The 25884-nt window shown below is 34.3% G+C and overlaps 2 protein-coding genes across 3 annotated transcripts; both read left to right on the top strand.

Annotated features, from left to right (window-relative positions):
* The first annotated feature begins 1147 nt into the window (after nt 1-1147).
* LOC136274625 (uncharacterized) lies at nt 1148-15219 on the top strand. Its single transcript, XM_066081939.1, has 4 exons — nt 1148-1225; nt 1617-2910; nt 9215-9302; nt 11263-15219. Exon 4 carries the CDS (start codon nt 11274-11276, stop codon nt 12951-12953), a length of 1680 nt encoding a protein of 559 aa, XP_065938011.1. The 5' UTR covers nt 1148-1225; nt 1617-2910; nt 9215-9302; nt 11263-11273; the 3' UTR covers nt 12954-15219.
* A 5273-nt stretch (nt 15220-20492) lies between these two features.
* LOC136274624 (uncharacterized) lies at nt 20493-23001 on the top strand. Of its 2 annotated transcripts, none has more exons than XM_066081938.1 (2): nt 20493-20694; nt 21158-23001. In XM_066081938.1, exon 2 carries the CDS (start codon nt 21169-21171, stop codon nt 22846-22848), a length of 1680 nt encoding a protein of 559 aa, XP_065938010.1. In that variant the 5' UTR covers nt 20493-20694; nt 21158-21168; the 3' UTR covers nt 22849-23001. The 2 variants fall into 2 exon arrangements, with proteins under 2 accessions (XP_065938010.1, XP_065938009.1); XM_066081937.1 differs by having other exon boundaries at nt 20493-20736.
* The last annotated feature ends 2883 nt before the right edge of the window (nt 23002-25884 follow it).

Here is a 25884-nt window from a genome sequence, read left to right as displayed (position 1 = left end):
TTACATAGGAATATATAGAGAAAAATCTTTAAAAATCTTTTTCTCAAAAACTTATCGGCTTGTGTTGAAGCACCCTCAGGTAGTTATAATATAGATAATATATTCTAGTTTGTTCAAACCATGATCCCCAGGGGTAGGATGGGGCAACCATGGGGGTCGAAATTTTACATAGGAATGTTAAGAGAAATATCTTCTTTTCAAAAATCAATTAAGCAGAAAAGCTGTTACTTGAGTGGAAGCATCCTCAGGTAGTGTAATATATATAGAGAAAAATCTTTAAAAATCAAATAAGAAAGGATGAGATTATAATGGAGGGGGGGGGGGGGGGGTCAAATGTTATACATAGGAAATAAATTTGATCATTTCAAAAATATATAGTACCGGAATAAAGTATAATTACTAATATGCAAGCATATTGACATTTGTTGATTCTCAGTTGTTTAGACTGTGGCCCTGGATAATTCTTGGGCCACACAAGGGGTTCAAAGTTTGATGTAGGTTTATATTTATATGAACAGTTGTTTAAGATCTTTTTTTCAATGGCAATGCTCAATATGTGATATAACTATAAAATCATCTAGTTACAAAAGGGGCTCAGCATAAGATCATTTTGCCAAATCTTTTAATACAGGATCTATTTTGCTCATTCATTGTCCTAATATTTTTGATATGACTTCATAAAGCTGATTTAATTATGGCTAATGTTGCTTAGCTATGTGAGCGATGTGGCCCATGGGCCTCTTGTTTGTTTTTGTTTTTGGTCTACCTTTAGTTGCTTAAATACTGAATGTGTTCATAATAATTAACTTAAAGTTTTGTGATTTCGCGAAATTAATTTACTGTATGTAACTCCGAATCCATATGCTTCCTTAACACCCCTGCGAAAACACTGCATGTAAACTTGAGCAATTTTTAAAATTTGTTTGATTTAAGCAACACAAGACTATACAAGACCAACTAACAAGTCTTGACGACTTTTGTTTTCGAATGACGGCTGTCAACGGGCAATACCGAAGTCTTTTTTAAAACAAAAACTTTATCTGTTCAGCAAAAACCCGCACAGATCCACCGTTACTAAAGGAGAAGCTCTTTTGTTTACAATAAAAAGTTTGAATAGATCTATTGAAATGATATCGATTTATATTAAATGCTATTTATCACCTTACTCATACGAAGCACGGGAAGTAACTCCTGTCAAGTGAACAACACAGTCCTTGCAGCCATGGTAATGTAGTATTTGCTTAGTTTGGGTAAATGAATTATGACATTTCTTGTCAACAAGGCATGGAGTCATCTCTAAATTTCTTCATGTACTTCTATATAAAATTTTCTTTAAAAGTAGTAAAAAGAGTTAGACTTTTTCAGCATAAATGATAGATAACTTTCGTTTTTGATTATCCGTCCATTTTCTGAGAGATTCACAAGTTTAACACAAATGCATATGGTTTTGATATGACAGACTAGAGAAGTGTTAGTTTAACGTGCTTTTTTTAGTATTTCCCTCAAAGTGAAAGAGATTTACGAGCTTTATGAACATATAAGAATTTATTTTGTCTATTTTTTATCGATTATTATGATTGACCAAAAACTAAGCTCCTAAGATTTTTATTTTATAGAGCAAAGTGTTGTGATCAACCATGGATCCCCGTCATAGTGCCCAGGACCTGCACCGATGTGACCTTTGTGAGACCGCCATAGTACACAGCTACTGTGACATTTGTCATGTCAACCTCTGCAAACCCTGTATACTAGATCACATCTTAGATGGATATGACAAACATAAAATAGTCCCTTTCCAAGAACGAAGATCAACCCTAATTTATCCAAAATGTGAAATACATCCACACAAAAATTGCAAATTTCAATGCAAGAATTGCAACAACATTCTGGTTTGCTCTTCCTGTATGGCCTCTGAACCTCATAGGGGGCATATATTTGAAGAAATATCAGAAGTTTACAGGACAAAGAAACAAAGTATTGAAAAAGATGCAGAAGAGTTAGAAAATCTTATTTCTCCCACATATGAAGGAATTGCACTAGAATTGGAAAATCAGCTGATCAACCTAAACGGATATGAGGAAATTGCTATAGAAATATCTAAACAAGGAGAGCAATGGCACAGGGAAATTGACATTGTTATAAACAAAATGAAAACTGAAATCAGTAAGATAAAAGTGCAACATAGAGACATATTACAGAAACACTTGGATGAAGTTAAACAGATACAGGCTCTTATTAATCAAACATTAGTTGCCATTAAAGAAATTGAGGAAACCACCGAAGTATCTCCTGTCATTGAATACAGCTCTAAGATCAGAGAGTTCAGCAAGCTTCCACCCAAAGTTCAGATATCACTGCCAACATTCGTTCCAAAACCAATAGACCGTGAGAAGCTGTGTAGTTTGTTTGGACAGATCACCCCATTATCTGCTGTAACTACAGAAAATGTCTGGTCATTTAAGCATACCAACAAGTCAGTCAGAGAATTGCTGGATGAACCAGAACTTGTTGCCACAATACAGACTGGGTATGGTAAATTACGTAATGTTACTTGTCTAAGTGAAGACAGGATATGGGCGAGCGGAAAGTCAAAATATATAAAATGTTTCAACATCAATGGTTCACTTGTCCAGACAATCCAGACAAAATCAAAGATTTTCCCTAATGATATAATTGTAGACAGTGATGACGATCTAGTTGTCTCTGACGGAGTGATGAAGAGAGTTTATAAAGTGAAGAATGGACAGATAGAAGAATTAATCAGATCTCAGGGTTGGACGCCTCTTAATATGTGTTTCACCTCTACTAAAGATCATCTGGTAACCATGTACAGTGATGACGAAACTCAATCCAAAGTTGTCCGTTACTCGGGATTTACAGAGAAACAAACAATTCAATTTGATGATAAAGGTAAACCTCTTTTCACAGGAAATTCTTATATTAAATACATCACAGAGAACAGAAACCATGACATCTGTGTAGCTGACTGTGGGGCTGGTGCAGTAGTTGTGGTTAATCAGGACGGGAAACTCAGATGGAGATACACTGGTCATTCCTTAACTGCCAAGAAAAAACAATTTAATCCCTTTGGAATCGCAGCAGACAGTCAGAGTCGTATCCTGACAGTAGATCATAACGACCATTGTATCCATATTCTGGACAAGAATGGACAGTTTCTCCGTTATATTGATAATTGTAATCTTGAGTATCCTTTTGGTTTATGTGTGGACCACAATGACAATATCTTTGTGTGTGAGTTTCAAAAAGGCAATGTAAAGAAAATCAAATATTTGAAATAGACCCCGTCATTTGTATCAAAGACTTAAATCAAGAAAGTCGATTGTTCATTATTAACGTATGTGTTTATGTTATATTAGAATTTCTTTGTTGCTACCTATGAGCAGTTCGGGGGGGGGGGGGGTCAGAAAACCCTTCTCAAAGATGGTAAAGGCGTTGGTTTATTCTACATTTACCTAGCTTCTTTCTTTTTCCTACCAACTTAATCTCTGGAACGATATTGAAATAATATTTACTGATTTATTTAATACATAACTACTAGTAATCCTATCAATGAGAAGACTCTAAATATTTCACAGGCATTTTTTATATGGCGATATCGATGAAGTATTTGTGTCTACAATACATTGTTTCCACAAATGTATATGTTTAAAAAAAGATTTATCCCTTTTTAATAATAGTTATAATATCAAGTGCATAAGTTCTCGGCCTTTTGTTGATTTGATGTAAGGGATTAACAAACCTTTCGAGAAAACACAAAGCTAACATATTAGCCTTGAATTTATACATACGGTATTAAAAAAACATAAAAAAATTACCATATTGGAGTTTCAAATTCGCCCCAACTGAGACTTTTGGAATACACCAGCGCGATAACAGTCTTTTTTATATAGAAAAGCGATAAAAATGACTTTCTATGACAAACCTTGCCTTGACAATATTGGCAATAAACTATTCTTTCAATTATTATAATTTTTCTTTAATTTCCATAGCAACAACGCTTCTTTGTTGAATTACAAAGATTTTGTGTGCTATACGGTAAAAAATTAGGCATATTTCTACACAGGTCGGGAACACTACCTTATTTGGATAGCATTATATAACATGTGACAATATTTACGTCAAACAGATTCTCCAATCCAGTAAATGAGTCACAAAGCACGACGGTCTACAACGTATTTATTTTTTAACACACACACACGTGGTTTGTGGCTGTTTTATACACAGTATCTAATTGCTTGCCGGAAAATTCGTACAAATTGATTTTTATTTTAGAAGGTAACAAGGATATATTACGTACCGTAATTATGCTCACATTGAAAAATACTGTTGTTTTAATTTATCAATTGTTGCTTAAAAAATCGATCAGTATCAATAGACTGGCATACATACGCATACAACAACAAGCACATTTTTGATAAGGAAAAACTGCATAATTGTTAATTAGTGACTTAATTATTGTTCACCATTAATAAATGCAGAAAAGTATGCATTTTTAACATACTTGATCAACTGTAGTCTCAGAAGAGTATTCATTAAAGTGAAACTAATGCTAAAAATTTGAGTTAAGAAAAATAACGCCTTATGTGGCTGCTTAAAGAGATAATTGATAGTAAACATACATACCCACGATAGACGTGGTTTTCACATTTTGAACCGACTCAACACCATCCAGGAAGTTGCATCTTAGGCATTAATTTTTATTCCAAACTCTGGCTCCTACATGTGTCAGATTAAATATGAATCGTTTCTAGTCAAAACAGAGGCTGTTTTCGCATTGTTGGTTTTCCCCCAAACCCCCCCACCAAAAGTTGTCCATTACGGGCGAAAATTTCGCTTACAATGCAACAGTGCCGCCATAGGTCACGTGTATTTCTACACGAAACGGAATTGGATGATTGACGACATCTACTACGCATTAGACCAGGATATCCCAGCCAAGTCCATCAACGAAGACTGCATCGATTTTGAAACGCCTAAACTGTCCGGAGATTGGCCTGCGTGACGACCCAAGAAAGTACGCAGACACAGTGGAGCACCGCGTTCTATCGCATCAAAGTGACGTCAAAACCCCCCGTTGTTAGCAACTTGTGGCTCTTTATTTCAGACAATGTGATCATTGTGGTCATCTTGATTCTGGACGCTCTGTTGTTTTTTGTATCGTTCTTTGTAGCGAAGTTGAAGAAAAACCAGAAAACTGCAGTTGTCGGTCCGCCCACAAAACTGCTCCACTAGTTAACCCGGAGAACAAAATTTGAAGGAAGCTCGCTACTAACATTATTTTTTTTCCTTATAAAATTCAAAGAGATATTTACATTAATTTTTAGCTCACCGAGACGAAGTCAGGGGGAGCTTATGCTATACCCTCGGCGTCGGCGTCGGCGTCCGGACCTGGTTAAAGTTTTTGTTGCATGTCCTGTATCTAAGCTATTACTTGTCTTATCTTCAAACTTGCATGGATGATGCATCTGTACCTACTTATGGACTTGAAAGACTAGGATGCTGAATCTGAGTCCTAAATTTCAGATGCTGGAGGAGGTTAAGGTTGTTGGACCAGGTTAAAGTTTTTGTTGCAGGTGCCCTTTGATAGCAATATCTAAGTTACTGCAGGTCCGTACTTCACCAAACTTGCATGGATGGTGTGTCTTATGATACTGATGCACCAGACAGGCTTGAGTGCTGAATCTGAGCTATAGGTTTCGGATGCTGGAGGAGGTTAATGTTTTTGGAGCAGGTTAAAGTTTTTGTTGCAGGTGCCCTTTGATAGCAATATTTAAGTTACTGCTGGTCCGTACTTCACCAAACTTGCATGGATGGTGTGTCTTATGATACTGATGCACCAGGCAGGCACGGGTGCTGAATCTGAGCTATAGGTTACAGATGCTGAAGGAGGTTAAGGTTTTTAGAGCTGGTTAAAGTTTTTGTTGCAGGTGCCCTCTGATGATGATATCTTAGTTACTACTGGTCCTAACTTCACCAGACTGCTATGGATGTTGCGTCTTATGATACTGATGCACCAGACAGGCTTGAATGCTGAATCTGAGCCATAGGTTTCGGATGCTGGAGGAGGTTAAGGTTTTTAGAGCTGGTTAAAGTTTTTGAAACAGGTGCCCTCTGATGATTATATCTTAGTTATTACTTGTCCTAACTTCACCAGACTTCAATGGATGGTGCGTCTTATGATACTGATGCACATGACAGGCTTGAATGCTGAGTCTGAGCCATAGGTTTCAGATGCTGGATATGGTTAAGTTTTTTGGAACAGGTCACATGTTTAATAGATGATAGTACTATTTCAACTTGCATAGTTGACTAAACTGTTATATGAATGAATCACAGAGGAAGCTTCAGATGCAGAGCTTGATCTCCATTATCAAGGATGCTAAAAAATATATATTTGTTATTACAGGTCCTAACTTCACCAAACTTGAATAGATGGTGTGTCTTATGATACAGATGCACCTGACAGGCATGGATGTTGAGTCTGAGCCATAGGTTGCGGATGCTGGAGCAGGTTAAGTTTTAATTGCTAGTGCCCTCTGATGATGATATCTTAGTTATTACTGGTCTGAACTTCACCAAACTTGCATGGAGATGCGTCTTATGTATACTAATGCACCTGACAGGCTTGAATGCTGAATCTGAGCCAAAGGTTTCGGATGCTGGATGAGGTTTAGATTTTTTTGAACAGGTCACATGTTTTATAGATGATAGCTTGCATAGTTGATTTAACTATATTATAAATGAAACGCAGAGGTTGCTTCAGATGCAGAGCCTGATCTCCATTATCAAGGATGCTAAAGAAATCTCCTACCTCACTTAAACCTGCTTGTAGAAAGATGAGGTTGTTGTTAAATGATATAACATGATTCCTATGATAAAGTATTGTATGATATGAAACACTTTTGTTTAATATGATACAATATAATATCATATGTTATATTGTAAAAAGTTATATGATACGATATGATATTGTATCAATTTTTTTGATATTTTATGATATGATATTGTATCATGATATTGTTTTGTATAGTATTGTATATTATGATCCAATATTATATTGTATCATACGATATTGTATAATATGATATTGGTTTCTGTAATTTACAATTATATCACGCGAAACTGTATTATATGATATTGTAATATTATATATTATCGTATCATACAATATTGTATAATATGATATTGGTTTATATGATATATTATTGTATCATGTGATACAATATGTATGTATGATATTGTATTATATAATATTTTACTTTATCACATAATATTGTATTATTTGATATGATACAATGTTATATCAAATTATATTGTATCATATAATACAATATCATATTATGTATAAAATATTATACAATATCATACAATACAATATATCATACTATATTATACAATATAATATCATATGTTTCAATGTTATGATGTATTATGTAATATGATATTGTATCATATAATACAATATTGTATTATATATAATAATGTTGTATTATGTGATCAAATACAATAAGGTTTAACACAATACAGTGTCATTTCATATTTACAATATCATCTTTGTTTATTGCAGTATTTTATTGTATTATATGATATATATTGTTAGTATGATAGGATGCAATATTTAATTTTATATTATTATATTGATTAATATATGAACATATGATTATCATACAATTTTTTAACAGATGATATATGATTTTGTGTCAAAACAGAATCCATGAATATCCAAGATCATAAAGTATGATTTTCATACAATATGATAAAGGTGGTCTCATAGGGGTGATGCCTCGTCTCGGTGAGCTATGTAATCTGTGATTACCTATGTTTTTAAAAATAAAACTAGAATATTTGGTTACCCTAGCTTCAGTTCAAATTGCATTATTAGAATACAGCTGTGTATATGCCTTCATAACATTTTATGTATGAATTCATGAGTTAGTTATTTGTGCATCTTATATAATCATGTATTTCTTTACCTTGCTTACTATTCACTATTCGAATAGCGAATAGAATTCTATGGTCGGTTCGCTATTCCAATTACCGTAAACATGCTAATAAACGCAATTTCAAAATTACATATAAACTGTCCTTTTTAATAATAAAAAAAAAACCCAGTTAGATAGTAAAATTATTACTTGCTGGCCTTAATTGAACATTGGCATGATTATATTAGCTAGCCTGGCAAAAAGGTAGGACAATCATTATATTCTGTTGCATTGGGGATGTCTTTCAATGGGATGGCTAACAGCCTGTATCCCATAATTGGGCCTTCATTTTTGGTGCGGATGGGGCCACAGAAAGCCCAGTTGACCCTCAAAAGGAATTGGGTTTACACGACCAGTAACAGGCTTAGCTAGCCTGGTGAGAATGGGAAATTTCATATACTTTTAATTAAAATAATCATTCACTTAAATTTACCAACAAAAGATTGTAATGATCTTTTAAGGATACGTCCTTGTAAAATGCGGATTTAGATAGGCTAAGAGAAGAAATAATACATGCTCTATAAAATAACTACATGCTGCATCAAAACTAGCATAATGATTAGGATTTAATGGTACAATATTTGATTCAAATTATGTTCCGTTTATATGTGAAATGTTTTCCCATTTTAAAAAATTGATTGACCCGCCTATCTCTACACATCATATGCGTCAAAAATTGCAATATGACGTCACATCAACAAGTGCATCGCGATCAAACAGTTGTTTCTATTTAATATTGTTGGACTTATCTGACTACAAAGTGGCACGCAGAAGTAATTCTTAATGTAGTTTAACGGGTTTCTACCAATAACAATCGAGAGTTATTTTATTTTTGGGCATTTTTGATGACTTGTTTTGTGTATGTTACTGTATAGTTACATGTAACATTTTCCGTACTTTCTGGTCGGCGTGACTACAAAGTAGACCTTAACAGTGTTGTGTATATACATGTATTTTTCTTTTGCGTAAATGTCTTTTTAAAACGCATGTGCATTTTAAACACCAAAATGTCTGCGAATTGTTGTGTTTTTCCTAATTACGGTCAGCAGACAATGCTCACTAGTCCTTGTCAGCTGACCCTACCTCAAATTTTTGTTAAGGTCCATGTTTGCACTTTTCCTGTTTTGTATTTTCTTTGGGACTTTTCATTTCAACACTGTTTGTAATCGCATGTACATGTGTTATAACTCTAGCTATCTTTATCTTATCAGGAGATCGACGCTATTCGTACAGGTCAGCCATATTAGCAACAGGGACGATAGGATAGGTAGATAGTTTGTGAAATGTCTTAATAGCAAGGTACGTTTTTTTCCTTTAAATTGTTCATATACATTTCGGGTACTTAAAGCTGACATGAATTCATAAAAGCATTTGGTCGCCATATTAGTTTCGATCGCTCTTCTACTGCCACTGGGGTATATATATATCGGTTGAGAAAGTTACGGTCGGTTGCTTTCCGATCGAGGCATTCACGTTGCATGGACTTCTAAATGCATGAACTACACATTTTAGTAAAATGATTGTAGTAAAGAATAAAGAAAACAACAATCAATGAAATACAAAATATGTTCATTCTGTGAAAGGATTTTCCAGATAACTTTATTATTTTGCACATACAGTGCTGCCTCACAACGCATTCACATCGAACACGTATGTCTTTCATACAGAGTGAATAACGTCTGCGTCTTTTTGAAAACTCCGGCGGCACTACATCGAACACAGTAGATAAATGATAGTAAATCCAAGAAAATGACAATGTAACATCGTTTCCATCCGTTCCACCGTTTCTAAAATCCATGCGATCATTGACATTGCTTGATCTGCCACATGTGTTGTTTGCGCATGTGCGATGTTATAACATATACAGGAAAACGGTCCACAATTATCGAGGAATTTTATAAGTATCTGCGCCTGGATTTCAGTCTGTCTTGTTTCATCGTGTATTGGATATATCTTGCCGGTGCAGTGGTTGTCATTTTATTTTTCTTCAAAACGCGTTTCTACACGTCTTTTCGTCCAAGGCAACATGAAATACCTGAATGCGATGAAGCATGAATAGTGCTCTCAGCTTATATTGGGGGTGTGTAGCGATGAGCAGAACAATAGAATTCGACAACTAATATGGCGGTAGTCGGAGATAAAAGGGAAATAATGCGTATTTATGAATTCATGTCAGCTTTAAACGCTTTCAAGAAATGTAAAAAAATAGTTATTATATATTTCAACAAAATAACTTTCGTTTTATATTTCCTGAACTAAATGTATTACAAGGACTGTGCACAATACTATACGGTATTAATTTGTCACAAATACATGAAATTGTATTGACATTAGGTCATGTTAGTGAGTTAATATCCGATAAACGTGATTTTTAGTGATATAGTGACAAGTGGGGATGGGGCCGAGAGCAAAATTAACAGCTAACCGCCCAACCGATATCGGACCGACCGTCAAAAATAGTAGGCGTAGTAAGAAAGGAAAGTCGAGAACATAAAATACAAAGGAAATACAAAGGATGCAAATCAACAAGATAATGCAGCAACGAACTCAAAAAATCAGCTGCGTCATGTCAAGCGCCTAAGTCTTGATATAGGGTGTGATTGTAGTTAAAGATTTGTCAAATTTACACATTGTTCCATCCGGCAAACTATTAATGCAAATTATCATACGGAAAAAAATCCTCAAAAATAACTTAAAACTGCACTGAATCGATAAAAAACACTGACAGGATTGATGAACGAAACTTGGTTCAATATCGAGGACAGGCTACGTTTGTTCAAGGTGATGCGACACCTCACACTGTCCTCGTAACATAGAATTGCTGGAAAGATAAACTACCGAACTTTATTTCTAAAGTAGAATGGCCTAGCGATTCCCCAGATCTAATAGAAAATCTCTGGACCTACAGGGGACGGGTCCGTGCCTGACATCCATGGACCAATTACGCCACCTTCAACGTACATTGAGGGAGATGCCTAAAAATATTTGATTTTTTTATCATTCAATGTACTGAAACAAATTAAAAGGTGGTATGTCAGGTTATTAGAAATTAAAAAAAAAACAACCTTACACATTAGTTGTTTATTGATGAACCTAAGCCAAAATAAATCACGAAACGTACTTTTTAGTACTTTTTATATGAATATATTTAAAGAACTAAAATGGTTATTTTTTTTTTTTTTTATACATTTTTCATTTTAACTACTATACCGATAAAGCATTTATTAAAATGTTGCTCGCAATAATTTGTTTTTTGTAGATCAATGCTTAATGTCAGGTATGGATCTCCATCACAGTGCGCAGGATGTACACCGATGTGACCTTTGTGAGACCGCAATAGTACACAGCTACTGTGACTTTTGTCATGTGAACCTCTGCAAGCCCTGTGTAGTAGATCACATCTCAGATGGATATGATCAACATAGAATTGTTCCTTATGAGGAAAGAAGGTCAACTCTTATTTATCCAAAATGTGGAACTCATCCACACAAAACCTGCATATTACAATGCAAGGACTGCAACAACATTTTGGTTTGTTCTTCCTGTATGTCCTCTGAACAACACAGGAGACATATATTTGAAGAAATATCAGAAGTTTACAGGACAAAGAAAAAAGCTATTGAAAAAGATGAGGAAGAGTTAGAAAACCTTATTTTTCCCACCTATGAAGAAATGGTGCGTGATGTGGAAAAGCAGCTTGCTTATCTTGATAAAGGATATAAGAAACTTACAACAATGATGTCCAATCAAGGGGAGCAATGGCACAGAGAAATCGACGTTGTTATCAATAAAATGAAAATGGAAATAAATGAGATAAAAGTTAAACACAGAGACATTTTACAGACCCACTTGGATGAAATCAAACGGATACAGTTTCTTATTAATCAAACATTAGTTGTCATTAAAGAAATTGAGAAATCCACACAAGTGACTCCTGTTATTGAATACAACTCTAAAATCCAAGAGTTCAGCAAGCTTCCACCTAAGGTTCGGGTATCACTGCCAACATTCATTCCTGAACCAATAAACTGTGAGAAACTGAAGAGCTTGTTTGGACATATCACCCCATTATCTACTGCTCAAGAGGAAGATATCTTGTCACTGAATCAACCAAACACTTTAGTCAGAAAATTACTGGATGAACCGGAGCTTGTTGCCACAATACGGACTGGGTATGGTCAATTACGCAATGTTATCTGTCAAAATGAGGACATGATGTGGGCCAGTGGAAAGTCTAATAAAATCAAATGTTTCAACCTTCAAGGTTCACTTGTCGATACACTTTATACAATATCAGGGACGTTCCCTTATGATATAATTGTAGACACTGACGAAGATCTATATTTCTCTGACGGAGTAATGAAGAGTGTGCATAAATTAAACATTAAAAAAGGACATGGAATAGAGTTGATCAGATTACAGGGATGGACGCTTGGAGAGTTATGCGTCACCTCTACTGGTGATCTCCTGGTTACCATGTGCAGTGATGATAATACTCAATCCAAAGTTGTCCGCTACTCAGGATCTTCAGAAACACAAACAATTCAATTCGATGATGAAGGTAAACCTCTGTATTCGGGGAATGATGAAAGTAAATACATCACTGAGAACAGAAACCATGACATCTGTGTAGCTGACTATGGGGCCGGTGCAGTAGTGATGGTTAATCAGTACGGGAAACTCAGATGGAGATACACCGGTCATTCCTCAGTTACCAAGAACACACCATTTAATCCCTGGGGCATCACAGCAGACAGTCAGAGCCGTATCCTGACGACAGACAGTGAGAACCATTGTATCCACATTCTAGATCAGAATGGACAGTTTCTCCGTTATATTGATAACTGTGAACTGGAAAATCCTTCTGGCTTAGATGTTGATCAAAATGACAATGTCTTTGTGTGTGAGCTTAACAAAGGCAACGTTAAGAAAATCAAATATTCAACATAGACGCCAACGTTTATATCAATGACGTAGCTAAAAAGACTGTTTTACATGTATGTATGAATTGTCCGTTATAAACTAGTATGCATTTGTATTGTACAGGTGTATTGGGTTTTTATGACATCCTTCTGAAAGATAAAAAAACGTGTGGAATACTTATTTATTTTACATTGTATACATCATGAGTGATGTTAAAATAATTACTGTTCTTTAATGTTTTTTACAATTCGTCTGTCTGGCTTTGATTCTTCTATTATAATTTCATGAACGCTAATGTGCTAATAATAATGAAATGTAATGTAATTCACCTATCTAACAACAATAACTGTTACAATTAATTAAAAAAATAAACCCAGCGAATTTCAAGGACTTGAAAATAGTAACTTAAGGTATCTCACTCCTTATGTTTTGATTTCATTGCGCAGATGATCATTTTATTTAAAATGAATATGATTTTATTTATTTAATCATCACAGATAGATTATTATTTCATAATTACACAACATTCATAAAGAAAATCCATTTGAATTCAAGAAACAAACAAGTTTTTTGGGGAACTATTTTTTCGTGCGGAAGGTTTTTTAGACGAAAATGACAGAAACAAGCAATTTTATGAATTTTCAATATACTTTTCTTTTTATTATACTTTATTCATTATTCACATTTTTAACATTTGATAGGTTTGTAACATATTTTATAGGTTCTGTGTGACATGTACAAAATCAAATCTTGAGAATGTGATAGCCGTTTAGCATAAAATCATGCATATATATAGAACATGTCTGAATTTTTTTAAGCCAAATTTTGTGAGAATTTTACCTTTGAAGCCCTATATCTAAAATTTGACATCACTGACCCCCATGTTATATTATGTCAAAATGATACTGAATACATATTTAGGCAAACTGGATTAATCTTATAAAATTCTTGATATTCAAAAAGTTTTTATTTCAAATCAAATTGTAACTATTAAAGAAATTGTCTATTTTAAGTGCAAAAAGGTCACAAAATAATTAATGCAGCTTTGTACAATTTTTTTTCGTAATCCCTCTATTCTGTGTGACCATTGTGCATAATTAAAAACAATATTTGAAGAAATAAGTTTGCTTAATCAAAAATACTGACAACAAATCCTAATCAGGATGAAATTGCATTTTAGGTGCAAAAAAGTCAAATTAAACGGGCCATAACTTAGAGGGATGGATACTGATCCCCCATTATCTTTGTATTTTTTAAGTTTGTTTTGTCTACAGATTTCAATGATATACTTCTCAAGAAAATCTTGATACAACAACATTGAGGAGTGGTATACCTTAACATTCGTGAGTGCTCCTATATTGCAGAATAATGCGCGATGAAAATAGTGCAAGTGCAAGATTTTGTAAAATGCCGGTCTTTCATAGGTGAGGATAATCCGCTTCCCTGATGAAGTTTTTGCGGTCTCCCCAAATTACTGAACTGGTGTTTGCATATTTTGGACTAGTGAACAATGAATTGTGTTTTAACGTGAATTCATAATCAAGTTAAGCGTCCGGATCTACGATTGAATGTACACATGTAGCCTGGGTAAAGAAACATATCATGCTATTAATTTATAAAAATGTTGAGATAAACAACTATTTTAGGAGGAAATTTATATTCCAAATATGAGGCAAGGGGCATAATTCTAATTGTTTAAACCTAAAAAAAATATCAGTTGACTAACTCATTACGGGTCTCCATGTTAGCATCAGGTTACATGTAGATCGATTAAATGAACAAGGTTTGTTTTCCTCTCTTCTTCAACCCGTTATACATTAAATTGTTAAAATGTTGTTAATACATGTATAATTATAAATTTCAACTAAATATGAATTTGTACTCTCATTTTCTTTTTTCTGAATTAATACTATGGAAAATACATGTACTTAAACAATAAAATGATTTTTTTTTGGTACATGATTCATGCGGAATATGATGGTAGCAACATTGTATAGAAAATATATAACCCACGTTAGCAGTTAATGATTTTTTTTTCGGCAATGTTAACTACCTTTATAACCTGTATGAATCATCAAAGAAATTCTTTTATTGTTTATACTTACATCTTTTTTTTTAACAAATTAAATACTCGGTAGTACAAAAAGGTAACTTAATTGTTGTTAATGTACACTTGATAAAAGAAGTAGCTAAGTCATCTTATAATATGAGTCTGACACCATCATGGTTTTTTCGTGGAGTTTGTCATTTTTCTTAAGTTTGGTTGTTGAAGATTTCGACTAATCGATAAACTGGTTAGAACTGGATCGTGTCAATTTCAATCCTGTCAGTTTCTATAGAGATATGAATTACAATCAGAAATAAAGTTACTGTAGAAAATACCCGGTAGATGTAAATATTACTCCATACTGAATAAAAGTGAGGTATAATAAGGTTAGTCTAATAGTAATCCCTACCTCAAAATAAAATAAAAAAAAAAGAGGAAATTACCAAGATATATAAATAATGATCATTGGATAAAAAGATTTAATTTTTTCGAATACAAGACAAAGAAACAAGCTATTGAAAAGGAAGCAGATAAGTTAGAAAATCTTATTTCCCCTACATATGAAGAAATTCCACTGGACTTTGAAAATCCGCTTGCCAACCTGGATGGACAGATTACCCAATTATCAACTTCCACCGAAGAAAATGTCTTGTTACGAAACCAACAAAACACTTTAGTAATAGAACTACTGGATGAACCGGAGCTTGTTGCCACAATACTGAGTGGGTATAGAGAATTTTAGACAGTGTCATCTGTCTGAAGAAGACAGGATATGGACGAGTTGAACAACCAATCTTATCAAATGCTTCAACATTCATGGTACTCACTTACAAACAATCTAAACAAAATAAGAGATTTTCCCTAATAATATAGCTGTAGACATTTATGGGGATCTACTTAATTATAATAGAGCAATATAGACAGGAATAAAAGTAATGAATTGACATAGAGAAGAGTTGATCAGAATATTACAAGGACGGAAACATGTCAATTTGTGTATAACGTCTATTTAAGGAATAAGGAATCATTCTTTGAATTTTATTATGAGGTGATAATTTCGTTTGGGGCTTGGTCAAATCCAATAAAGCCCGAAGGGATTTATGATAGATTTGACCACGCTCCGACAGAAATTATCACCTCATAACATTCAAATTACCTATATTCATATTATTTCAAATTTATACACTTTAAAACAATATTATTTTAGAACCACTATTTTTTATGGAGCACATGCTAGTATGTATTCTACGCAGCCAATACCGTTTCTCGGTTATGCTATAAGACACGCCCTCTTCGTGTCACTCATAATTTATAAAGTTATTGGGTTTTAGGGTTCAAAATTGATTCGTAATCTTATCAAAGACAAAGACAGTTGAAAATGTAAATATTTGTGATTAAGACGCAATCCAAAGTTGTCTGTTACTCAGGATCTACAGAAAAAAAACCCAATTCAGTTTGATGGCGAAGGTAAACCCCTATTCTCAGGGAATGGTAATACAAAATACATCACTGAGAACACAAACCATGACATCTGTGTAGCTGACTATGGGACCGGTGTAGTAGTAGTGGTTAATCAGGACGGGAAACTCCGATGGAGATACACCGGTCATTCCTCACTTCCTGGGAATGAATCATTTCAACCCAGGGGTATCACATCAGACAGTCAGAGTCGTATCCTGACAGCAGACAGTGAGAACCATTGTATCCACATTGTGGATCAGAATGGACTGTAACTCCGTTACATTGATATCTTTGGTCTGAAGGACTCTTGTGGTTTATGTGTGGACAAGGATGACAATCTGTATGTGTGTGATTTATACAAAGGCAATGTAAATAAAATTAAGTATTTAAAACAGACACCCAATTTTGTGTCATTGACCAACATCAGAGAGTACCGATTTTACATGCATGTACATATAAATGTCAATTACTGGGATTTACAGTTGTTTTGCATTGTGATTTTATTCTTCAGTCCCATTAAAATTTATATCATTAAATACAATGCAGGATGGGTTGTCAGCTTCGGTATTCTATTCATATTTTTTTGGTTCATGATACTGGCCGGTATGTGGGCTTTAATGTAATACATGTACTAACAGCAAAGGACAAACATTATGTACAATGTAAACACACTTAACACACCGTGTATGGCTGGCTTAAAAAACACGTGACAATTTGTAGAAAAACGTAGCAATTGTAACGCCGGTTGAAAATACAATTTACTTAAAATATCATTTGGCAGATATGAAGGAAAAGAACATAAACTCGAGCACGTTGTTCTGAATTCATACCATGACACGCGTGGTACAGACCTAAGCACCTTAAATTACACCTTAAGCTTAGTCAGCAGAGCGCCAAATTTGATTATTGGTACCTGAAAATTTGCCGAGAGTTCGTAAGCGCCCGCTCCGCTGAATAAATAATGGAGAAGGCCAACCGCATTTCATTAAAGTTACATTAAATATCAGGTTTATTACTTTTCTTTTTCAAAAATGTTTCTCTTGAACATGTACAATATCCAAAATATTTATGATTTTATGTCTTAGACATGTGTGCTATTCCTTATCGTAAATATAGGTACACTGTACACATTTTTTGTCAACTTACTTGGTGTCCTAAGACTCCTTTGAATGCGTACCAGCTTTATGTGGCTTTTATAAAGTTTGGTACTAACCCCGTATATTTATTAAACAGCTATTGATATACCTTAAATAATTGACAACATCGGCATGTGTAAGGTTATCTGACGCAGAATTAAACATTATCTGCATAATGTATAATATGAACATCGACATTGTTGTCAAGGGAAAAACTCATTAACTAGAATTTACGACAGAGGCATCTGAAAGTGATTTATGTGAGAAATAATCTGTATTATATACAATAATTAGATATTGTAAGAGATACAATTGGTATCACAATTGCAAACAATTATTTCCTGGCTGCAATTTAACGTAGTGGTACATCTCAGACACACATTATGAAGTTTATAGTCTTTCACTATTTTAAAAGTACTGACATGCATTAACGATGCACAACAAGCCAAAGAATAACTGATGTAAAAGCCTTGAATAAATTGATAGTTTTGGAAAGCTACCGGAAATTCACGTGATAATTGTGGGACGATAAAAGAGGACGGTTCTGGTTGTAACTGTCATCAAAGCTGTCGGTTTCTGTAAAAGAATGATCCGAGTCTTCGTAAACCCATGAGGTATCCTCATCAACAAAACTTAATAACGTTTTGTCTTCAAAACTAAAGGAGTCAATCGTTTGAGTTGTGCTGACATTAGCTGCGTTTTTGTTCACGTCGTCTTCGCTACTTTTAGTGCTTTCAGTGCTTTCTCCTATGCTGCCTTCTATCAAATCTTTTGTCTTTTCTAAAGCTGCTTTTCCCATGTCAATAACCTTTGCGGTCAAGTTTGTTGCACCCTTTTTTCCTTCGTCATCAGAATCTTTGCAGACGACAACATTTCCTTCTTTATCCGTGTAACAAAAATTTCCGTCATTATCATAAAAACCACAACCAGAGTTCTCCAATAGTTTATGCTCAATTTTCGATGCTATTTTTTCTTGCTTTTTCATCTTCTTCTCAACCATGTCAATAAAGATGGATGAAATCACCATGACAAAGCAGAAAAAGCCACACAACATCAGAATAGTCTTCTTCACATTATGTTTGACATAATCCCAAATTAAGGCCACTCCTTCTGGAGAAGGTAGTACTTTGATATTATAAAAAGCAGTAGTCCAGCTCTTTTCGTTAAATGGATTGTAAACTATGCATGTCCAATTCCCCTCCAATTTGGCAGACGCCTTTTTGATGACGTCACTTTGTTTTCGTTTGGCAGATATTTCATGTAATGACGTGACTTTTCGTTTTGGAACCAGCTTTTGACGGATCCAGGGTATAAAACACCTAGCAGATGTGCGTGACACTGTAAATGGATTTCTCTCCCTTGTGTAACCAGTGTAGCTCCATAATCAGCTCTAACATATAGCGAGTAAACGCCAACGGTTGGCACCTTCCGCTCTGTATAATGCAGACGACACGAGTAAAGACCCGTATCAGTGGCCTTTAACCCCTGAATGACGAGATCACCCATCCGGAATACCATCCTCTCGGGTTCCATCGTTAGCGGTCCATCGTTTAGCGTCCATCGGTAGGTGGCCCTTGGGAACATTTTGAAGATGTTCCGGGTGGCAGTTGTTTCACATTCGAATTCGACCCCGGTTCCGGCCTCTTTGATGAAAGCGTTGTGTGTTGTGTTCAAGGATGTCTTTATCATGTTGTGAATACTTTTGGAGAGCTATGTAACGTCAAATATTTGACATATTGACATTTTAAAAACCAAATTTTGTTTTTCTTGAATCATATATACAGGAAAACAAAATACGAACTGTAAATATATAATATATAGAAAATGAGAGGCATAATAAAATGGTACTAGTATTTATAACATTATTATTCATATTCCTGTTGAACTCTAATATTGCCATCCAAATTAGTCTCTCGTTCGTTCAATATTTTAAAAATTTCGATGCGTGGATGCGGAAATATTTCGAGGGGGGGGGGGAGGGGTCCGAGAGATATTTTTTGTAGAACATTCTGTGTAATGACATCAATCGAAATAGAATTAATATTGGAAAACATGAAAACTGATATCATGAACTGTTTTAACCAAATCTTTAACGATTGCATATCTAGAATAATCATTTTAACAGAAATAATTGTTCTAATACACTCAGCTAATTTTTCCAATTTATATAAAATAAGAATAATCATTTTAGTTTTAAGTTTCATATGAAAGAAATAAACCAAGAACATCGGCGAGTAGATCAATTAACGAAATATTTGTTATAAAATTAAGAAATATGCCATCTGCAAAATTGTGATATCTATTTTTCTTCTTCTCAGAAATACGTGTAAATTCATACACAGATCTAGTTTTGTTTTCTGAAATTCAGTTCAATGAGCCATTGATTTACGAAATGGATTCTAACATTGCATATTGACTGGTCATGCAGTAAATTTTTACCAAAATTTAGGAACATGCGCACATTTTGAATATATATTGTTTTTTATAATTTAAGCTAAAATCTTGATTGTCGCTGCATGTTAAACGTGATAGATGTTGGACATGTATGCAGAATTTAGAAATTGATGAATGAAAGGTGTAATTCATAATAACCAATTGATAAGTGCACTGAACGGAATATTGTGCAATGAAAATATAAGCTCAGAAATTTTTGACGCCTCCTAAATTTAGTAAGGCGCTTGAAGTTTAAGATACATTTTAATATTAAAATTATTTTCTTGCTAATTACATGTAGTTTTATAAAAAGACATATCTATAACATCAGGTGTCTGTGATTTAACAAAAGTCAGCATATAACTTGGCCCGTTACTATATTTAAGACAGTACGTGAAGCGGACAAGGAAGTTTTTCATGAATTTATTAATCAAATATAGCCTTGATACAACTCTTTAAAGGTAAGTAAAGGAGAACTTTATTTATTTGCCAAAAAATGGCCCTTACATACTAATACTTCTTTTCGCGTTGATGTCTCTTCCCAGCACCATTCGGATCACGCGGAAATGGCCGAGTAGTTACGATTGTTCCCAGCACATGTATATAATACAAGGGGCGTAACTCTTTATTACTATTTTTAGCTTATCGGGAGACCATGTTGACGCATTTCGTACAACCATCTCAGCAACAGGTATGAATGGATAGATAATTTAGGTATTATCTTATCCACAAGGTATGTGTTTCTCTAAACTTTCAAATACTTCAATAGTACTTAGTTATTAGCTGTCAAAGAAATGTTAAAAAATAATTTTAATATATTTCAACGAAATTACTTTCGTTTTCGACGTTCTGAAGTAAATAAAATATATGGACTGTGCATTATTCTACTGGATTAATTTGACACAAATACATAGTACAATTTTATTGATATAAGATGATGACACTGAAGTATAATTAAAAAAATGGTTTTTAGTAATAATGACCTCAATAAGAACTTGAAGAGTTAGGTACATAATTCGAATGAAGACTATCTATACTTTATGAATATAGTCGAACTTAGATGGTTATTTTTTGTTTTAATTTACATATTTTTGATTTAACTACGGTAGATGTTAACCAATCTAAAAAGATCACTTTTGATTTTTTATTTGTAGATCAATGCTTGATGTCAGTTATGGATCCCCGTCAAAGTGCCCAGGATGTGCACCGATGTGACCTCTGTGAGACCGCCATAGTACACAGCTACTGTGACGTTTGTCATTTCAGTCTATGCAAGCCCTGTGTAGTTGATCATATCTCAGATGGATATGACAAACATAAAATAGTTCCTTTTAAGGAACGAAGATCAACCCTCATTTATCCAAAATGTAAAATTCATCCACACAAAACTTGCAAATTTCAATGCAAGGACTGCAGCAGCATTTTTGTTTGTTCTTCCTGTATGGCGTCTGAACAACACAAGAGGCATGTATTTGAAGAAGTTTCAGAAGTTTACAAGACAAAAAAACAAGCTATTGCAAAAGATGCAGAAGAGTTAGAAACCCTTATTTCTCCCACTTACGAAGAAACGGTGCAAGACTTGGAAAAGCAGCTTGCTTACCTTGATGGAGGATATGAGAAACTTGCAACAATGATGTCAAAGCAAGGAGAGCAATGGCACAGAGAAATCGACATTGTTATCAATAAAATGAAAATGGAAATAAATGAGATAAAAGTTAAACACAGAGACATTTTACAGACCCACTTGGATGAAATCAAACGGGTACAGTTTCTTATTAATCAAACATTAGTTGTCATTAAAGAAATTGAGAAATCCACACAAGTGACTCCTGTTATTGAATACAACTCTAAAATCCAAGAGTTCAGCAAGCTTCCACCTAAGGTTCGGGTATCACTGCCAACATTCATTCCTGAACCAATAAACTGTGAGAAACTGAAGAGCTTGTTTGGACATATCACCCCATTATCTACTGCTCAAGAGGAAGATATCTTGTCACTGAATCAACCAAACACTTTAGTCAGAAAATTACTGGATGAACCGGAGCTTGTTGCCACAATACGGACTGGGTATGGTCAATTACGCAATGTTATCTGTCAAAATGAGGACATGATGTGGGCCAGTGGAAAGTCCAATAAAATCAAATGTTTCAACCTTCAAGGTTCACTTGTCGAGACAATGTATACAGTATCAGGGACGTTCCCTTATGATATAATTGTAGACGCTGACGAAGATCTAGTTTTCTCTGACGGAGTAATGAAGAGTGTGCATAAATTAAACATTAAAAAAAGACATGGAATAGAGTTGATCAGATTACAGGGATGGACGCTTGGAGAGTTATGCGTCACCTCTACTGGTGATCTCCTGGTTACCATGTGCAGTGATGATAATACTCAATCCAAAGTTGTCCGCTACTCAGGATCTTCAGAAACACAAACAATTCAATTCGATGATGAAGGTAAACCTCTGTATTCGGGGAATGATGAAAGTAAATACATCACTGAGAACAGAAACCATGACATCTGTGTAGCTGACTATGGGGCCGGTGCAGTAGTGATGGTTAATCAGGACGGGAAACTCAAATGGAGATACACCGGTCATCCCTCAGTTTCCAAGAACGAACCATTTAATCCCTGGGGCATCACAGCAGACAGTCAGAGCCGTATCCTGACGGCAGACAGTGAGAACCATTGTATCCACATTCTAGATCAGAATGGACAGTTTCTCCGTTATATTGATAACTGTGATCTGGAAAATCCTTCTGGCTTAGATGTTGATCAAAATGACAATGTCTTTGTGTGTGAGCTTAACAAAGGCAACGTTAAGAAAATCAAATATTCAACATAGACGCCAACGTTTATATCAATGACGTAGCTAAAAACACTGTTTTACATGTATGTATGAATTGTCTGTTATAGACTAGTATGCATTTATATTGTACAGGTGTATTGGGTTTTTATGACATCCTTCTGAAAGATAAAAAAACGTGTGGAATACTTATTTATGTTACATTGTATAAATCATGAGTGATGTTAAAATAGTTACTGTTCTTTAATGTTTTTTACAATTCGTCTGTCTGGCTTTGATTCTCCTATTTTAATTTCATGAACGCTAATGTTCTAATAATAATGAAATGTAATGTAATTCACCTATCTAACAACAATAACTGTTACAATTAATTAAAAAATAAACCCAGCGAATTTCAAAGACATTCCTGATTGACCCTTATTATTTCTTAATTGCGTTGAACATGATAGATTGTATAAACCACTTTTTTAAAAATAGTAACTTAACATTCGTGAGTGCTCCTATATTGCAGAATAATGCGCGATGAAAATAGTGCAAGTGCAAGATTTTGTAAAATGCAAGTCTTTCATAGGTGCGGATAATCCGCTTCCCTGATGAAGTTTTTGCGATCTCCCCAAATTACTGAACTGGTGTTTGCATATTTTGGACTAGTGAACAATGAATTGTGTTTTAACGTGAATTCATAATCAAGTTAAGCGTCGGGATCTACGATTGGATGTACACATGTAGCCTGGGTAAAGAAACATATCATGCTATTAATTTATAAAAATGTTGAGATAAACAACTATTTTAGGAGGAAGTTTATATTCCAAATATAAGGCAAGGGGCATAATTCTTATTGTTTAAAGTAAAAAAAAAATATCAGTTGACTAACTCATTACAGGTCTCCATGTTAGCATCAGGTTACATGTAGATCGATTTGATGAACTTTTGAATTTATCAACAAGGTTTGTTTTCCTCTCTTCTTCAACCGGTAATACATTTTAAAATTGTTAAAATGTTGTTAATACATGTATTTTATATATTTTAACTAAATATATTTGCATTTTCCAGTGTCTTTGGCTGTGATAACACTACGTATCGATTTTGTACTATATAACCAAAATGAGGCGCCAGCGGGGTTTGTTTATTTTTATTTAAGTATTTAATCGTACGATGGCTAAAAATTATATATATATATAAGTAATAAGGAATCATTCTTTGAATATTAAGAGGTGATAATTTCGGGTGGGGCGTGATCAAATCTATCATAAAGCCCTTCGGGCTTTACTGGATTTGATCACGCCCCGACCAAAATTATCACCTCATAATACTCAAAGAATGATTCCTTATTCCTTATATGGATTTGTACTTTCATTTTCTTTTTTTTTAATTATTACAATGGAAAATACATGTACTTAAACAATAAGATTATTTTTTGCATGGTACATAATTCATGCGGAATATGATGGTAGCGACATTGTAGAGAAAATATATTACCCACTTTAGCAGTTTATGCATTTTTTCTACCTTTATAACCTGTATGAATCATCAAAGAAATTCTTTTATTGTTTATATTTACATCTTTCTTTTAACAAATTAAATACTCGGTAGTACAAAAAAGGTAACTAAATTATTGTTAATGTACATTAGATAATAGAAATGGCTATGTCATCTTATATAATGGGAATAGGAGCCTGACACCATCATGGTTATTTCGTGGAGTTTTCGACTAATATATAAACTGGTTAGAGCTGGATCGTGTCAATTTCAATCCTGTCAGTTTCTTTAGAGCTATGAATTACAATCAGAATTAAAGTAGAACATATTCGGTAGATTTAAATATTACTCCATACTGAATAAAAGTGAGGTATTATAAGGTTAGTCTAATAGTAATCCCTACCTCAAAGTAAAATTCAAAAAAGAGGAAATTACCAAGATATATAAATAATGATCATTGAATAAAAAGATTTTTAATTTTTTCGAATACAAGACAACGAAACAAGCTGTTGAAAAGGAGGCAGATAAGTTAGAAAATCTTATTTCCCCTACATATGAAGAAATTGCACTGGAAAATCCGACAGATCAACCCATTATCTACTTCCACCGAAGAAAATGGCTTGTCAACAAAACACTTTAGTCTTAGAACTACTGGATGAACCGGTAGTGTTGCCACAATACTGAGTGGGTATAGAGATCTACGCAGTGTCACCTGTCTAAATGAAGACAGGATATGGACGAGTTGAACAATCAATCTTATCAAATGCTTCAACATTCATAGTACGCCCTTACAAACAATCTAAACAAAATCAGAGGTTTTCCCTAATGGTATAGTTGTAGACGTTTATGGGGATCTACATTATACTAATAGAGCAACGCAGACAGTAAAAAAGTAAGTAATGAACTGACAGACAGAAGAGTTGATCAGATTGTCATATTGTAAATTTTGAATTTACTGGGTGGGTGTAAATACAAAATTTACAACATGACAAGATTACAAGGATGAAAGCCTGTCAATCTGTGTACAACTTTCATTTGGTGATTAAGACGCAATCCAAAGTCGTCCGTTACTCAGGATCTACAGAAAAATAAACAATTCATTTTGATGGCGAAGGTAAACCTCTGTACTCGGGGAATGGTAATACAAAATACATCACAGAAACCATGACATCTGTGTAGCTGACTATGGGGCCGGTGTAGTAGTGGTTGTTAATCAGGACGGGAGACTCAGATGGATATACACTGGTCATCCCTCACTTCCTGGGAATGAAGCATTTTAACCCCTGTGGTATCACAACAGACAGTCACAGTCGTATCCTGACAGCAGACAGTGAGAACCATTGTATCCACATTCTGGATCAGAATGGACTGTTTCTCCGTTACATTGATAATTTTGGCCTGAAGGACTCTTGTGGTTTAGGTGTGGACAATGATGACAATCTGTATGTGTGTGAGTTATACAAAGGCAATCATGAATGTAAAGAAAATTAAGAATTTAAAATAGACACCACAGTTTGTGTCACTGACCAACATCAAAGAGTACCGATTTTATATGTACATATAAATGTCAATGGGATTTACATTTGTGTTGCATTG

The sequence above is a fragment of the Magallana gigas genome, chromosome 4 (genome assembly GCF_963853765.1).
Source record: "Magallana gigas chromosome 4, xbMagGiga1.1, whole genome shotgun sequence".
Classification (NCBI taxonomy): Eukaryota; Metazoa; Mollusca; class Bivalvia; order Ostreida; family Ostreidae; genus Magallana; species Magallana gigas.
This window is presented reverse-complemented; position numbering and strand designations above follow the sequence as displayed.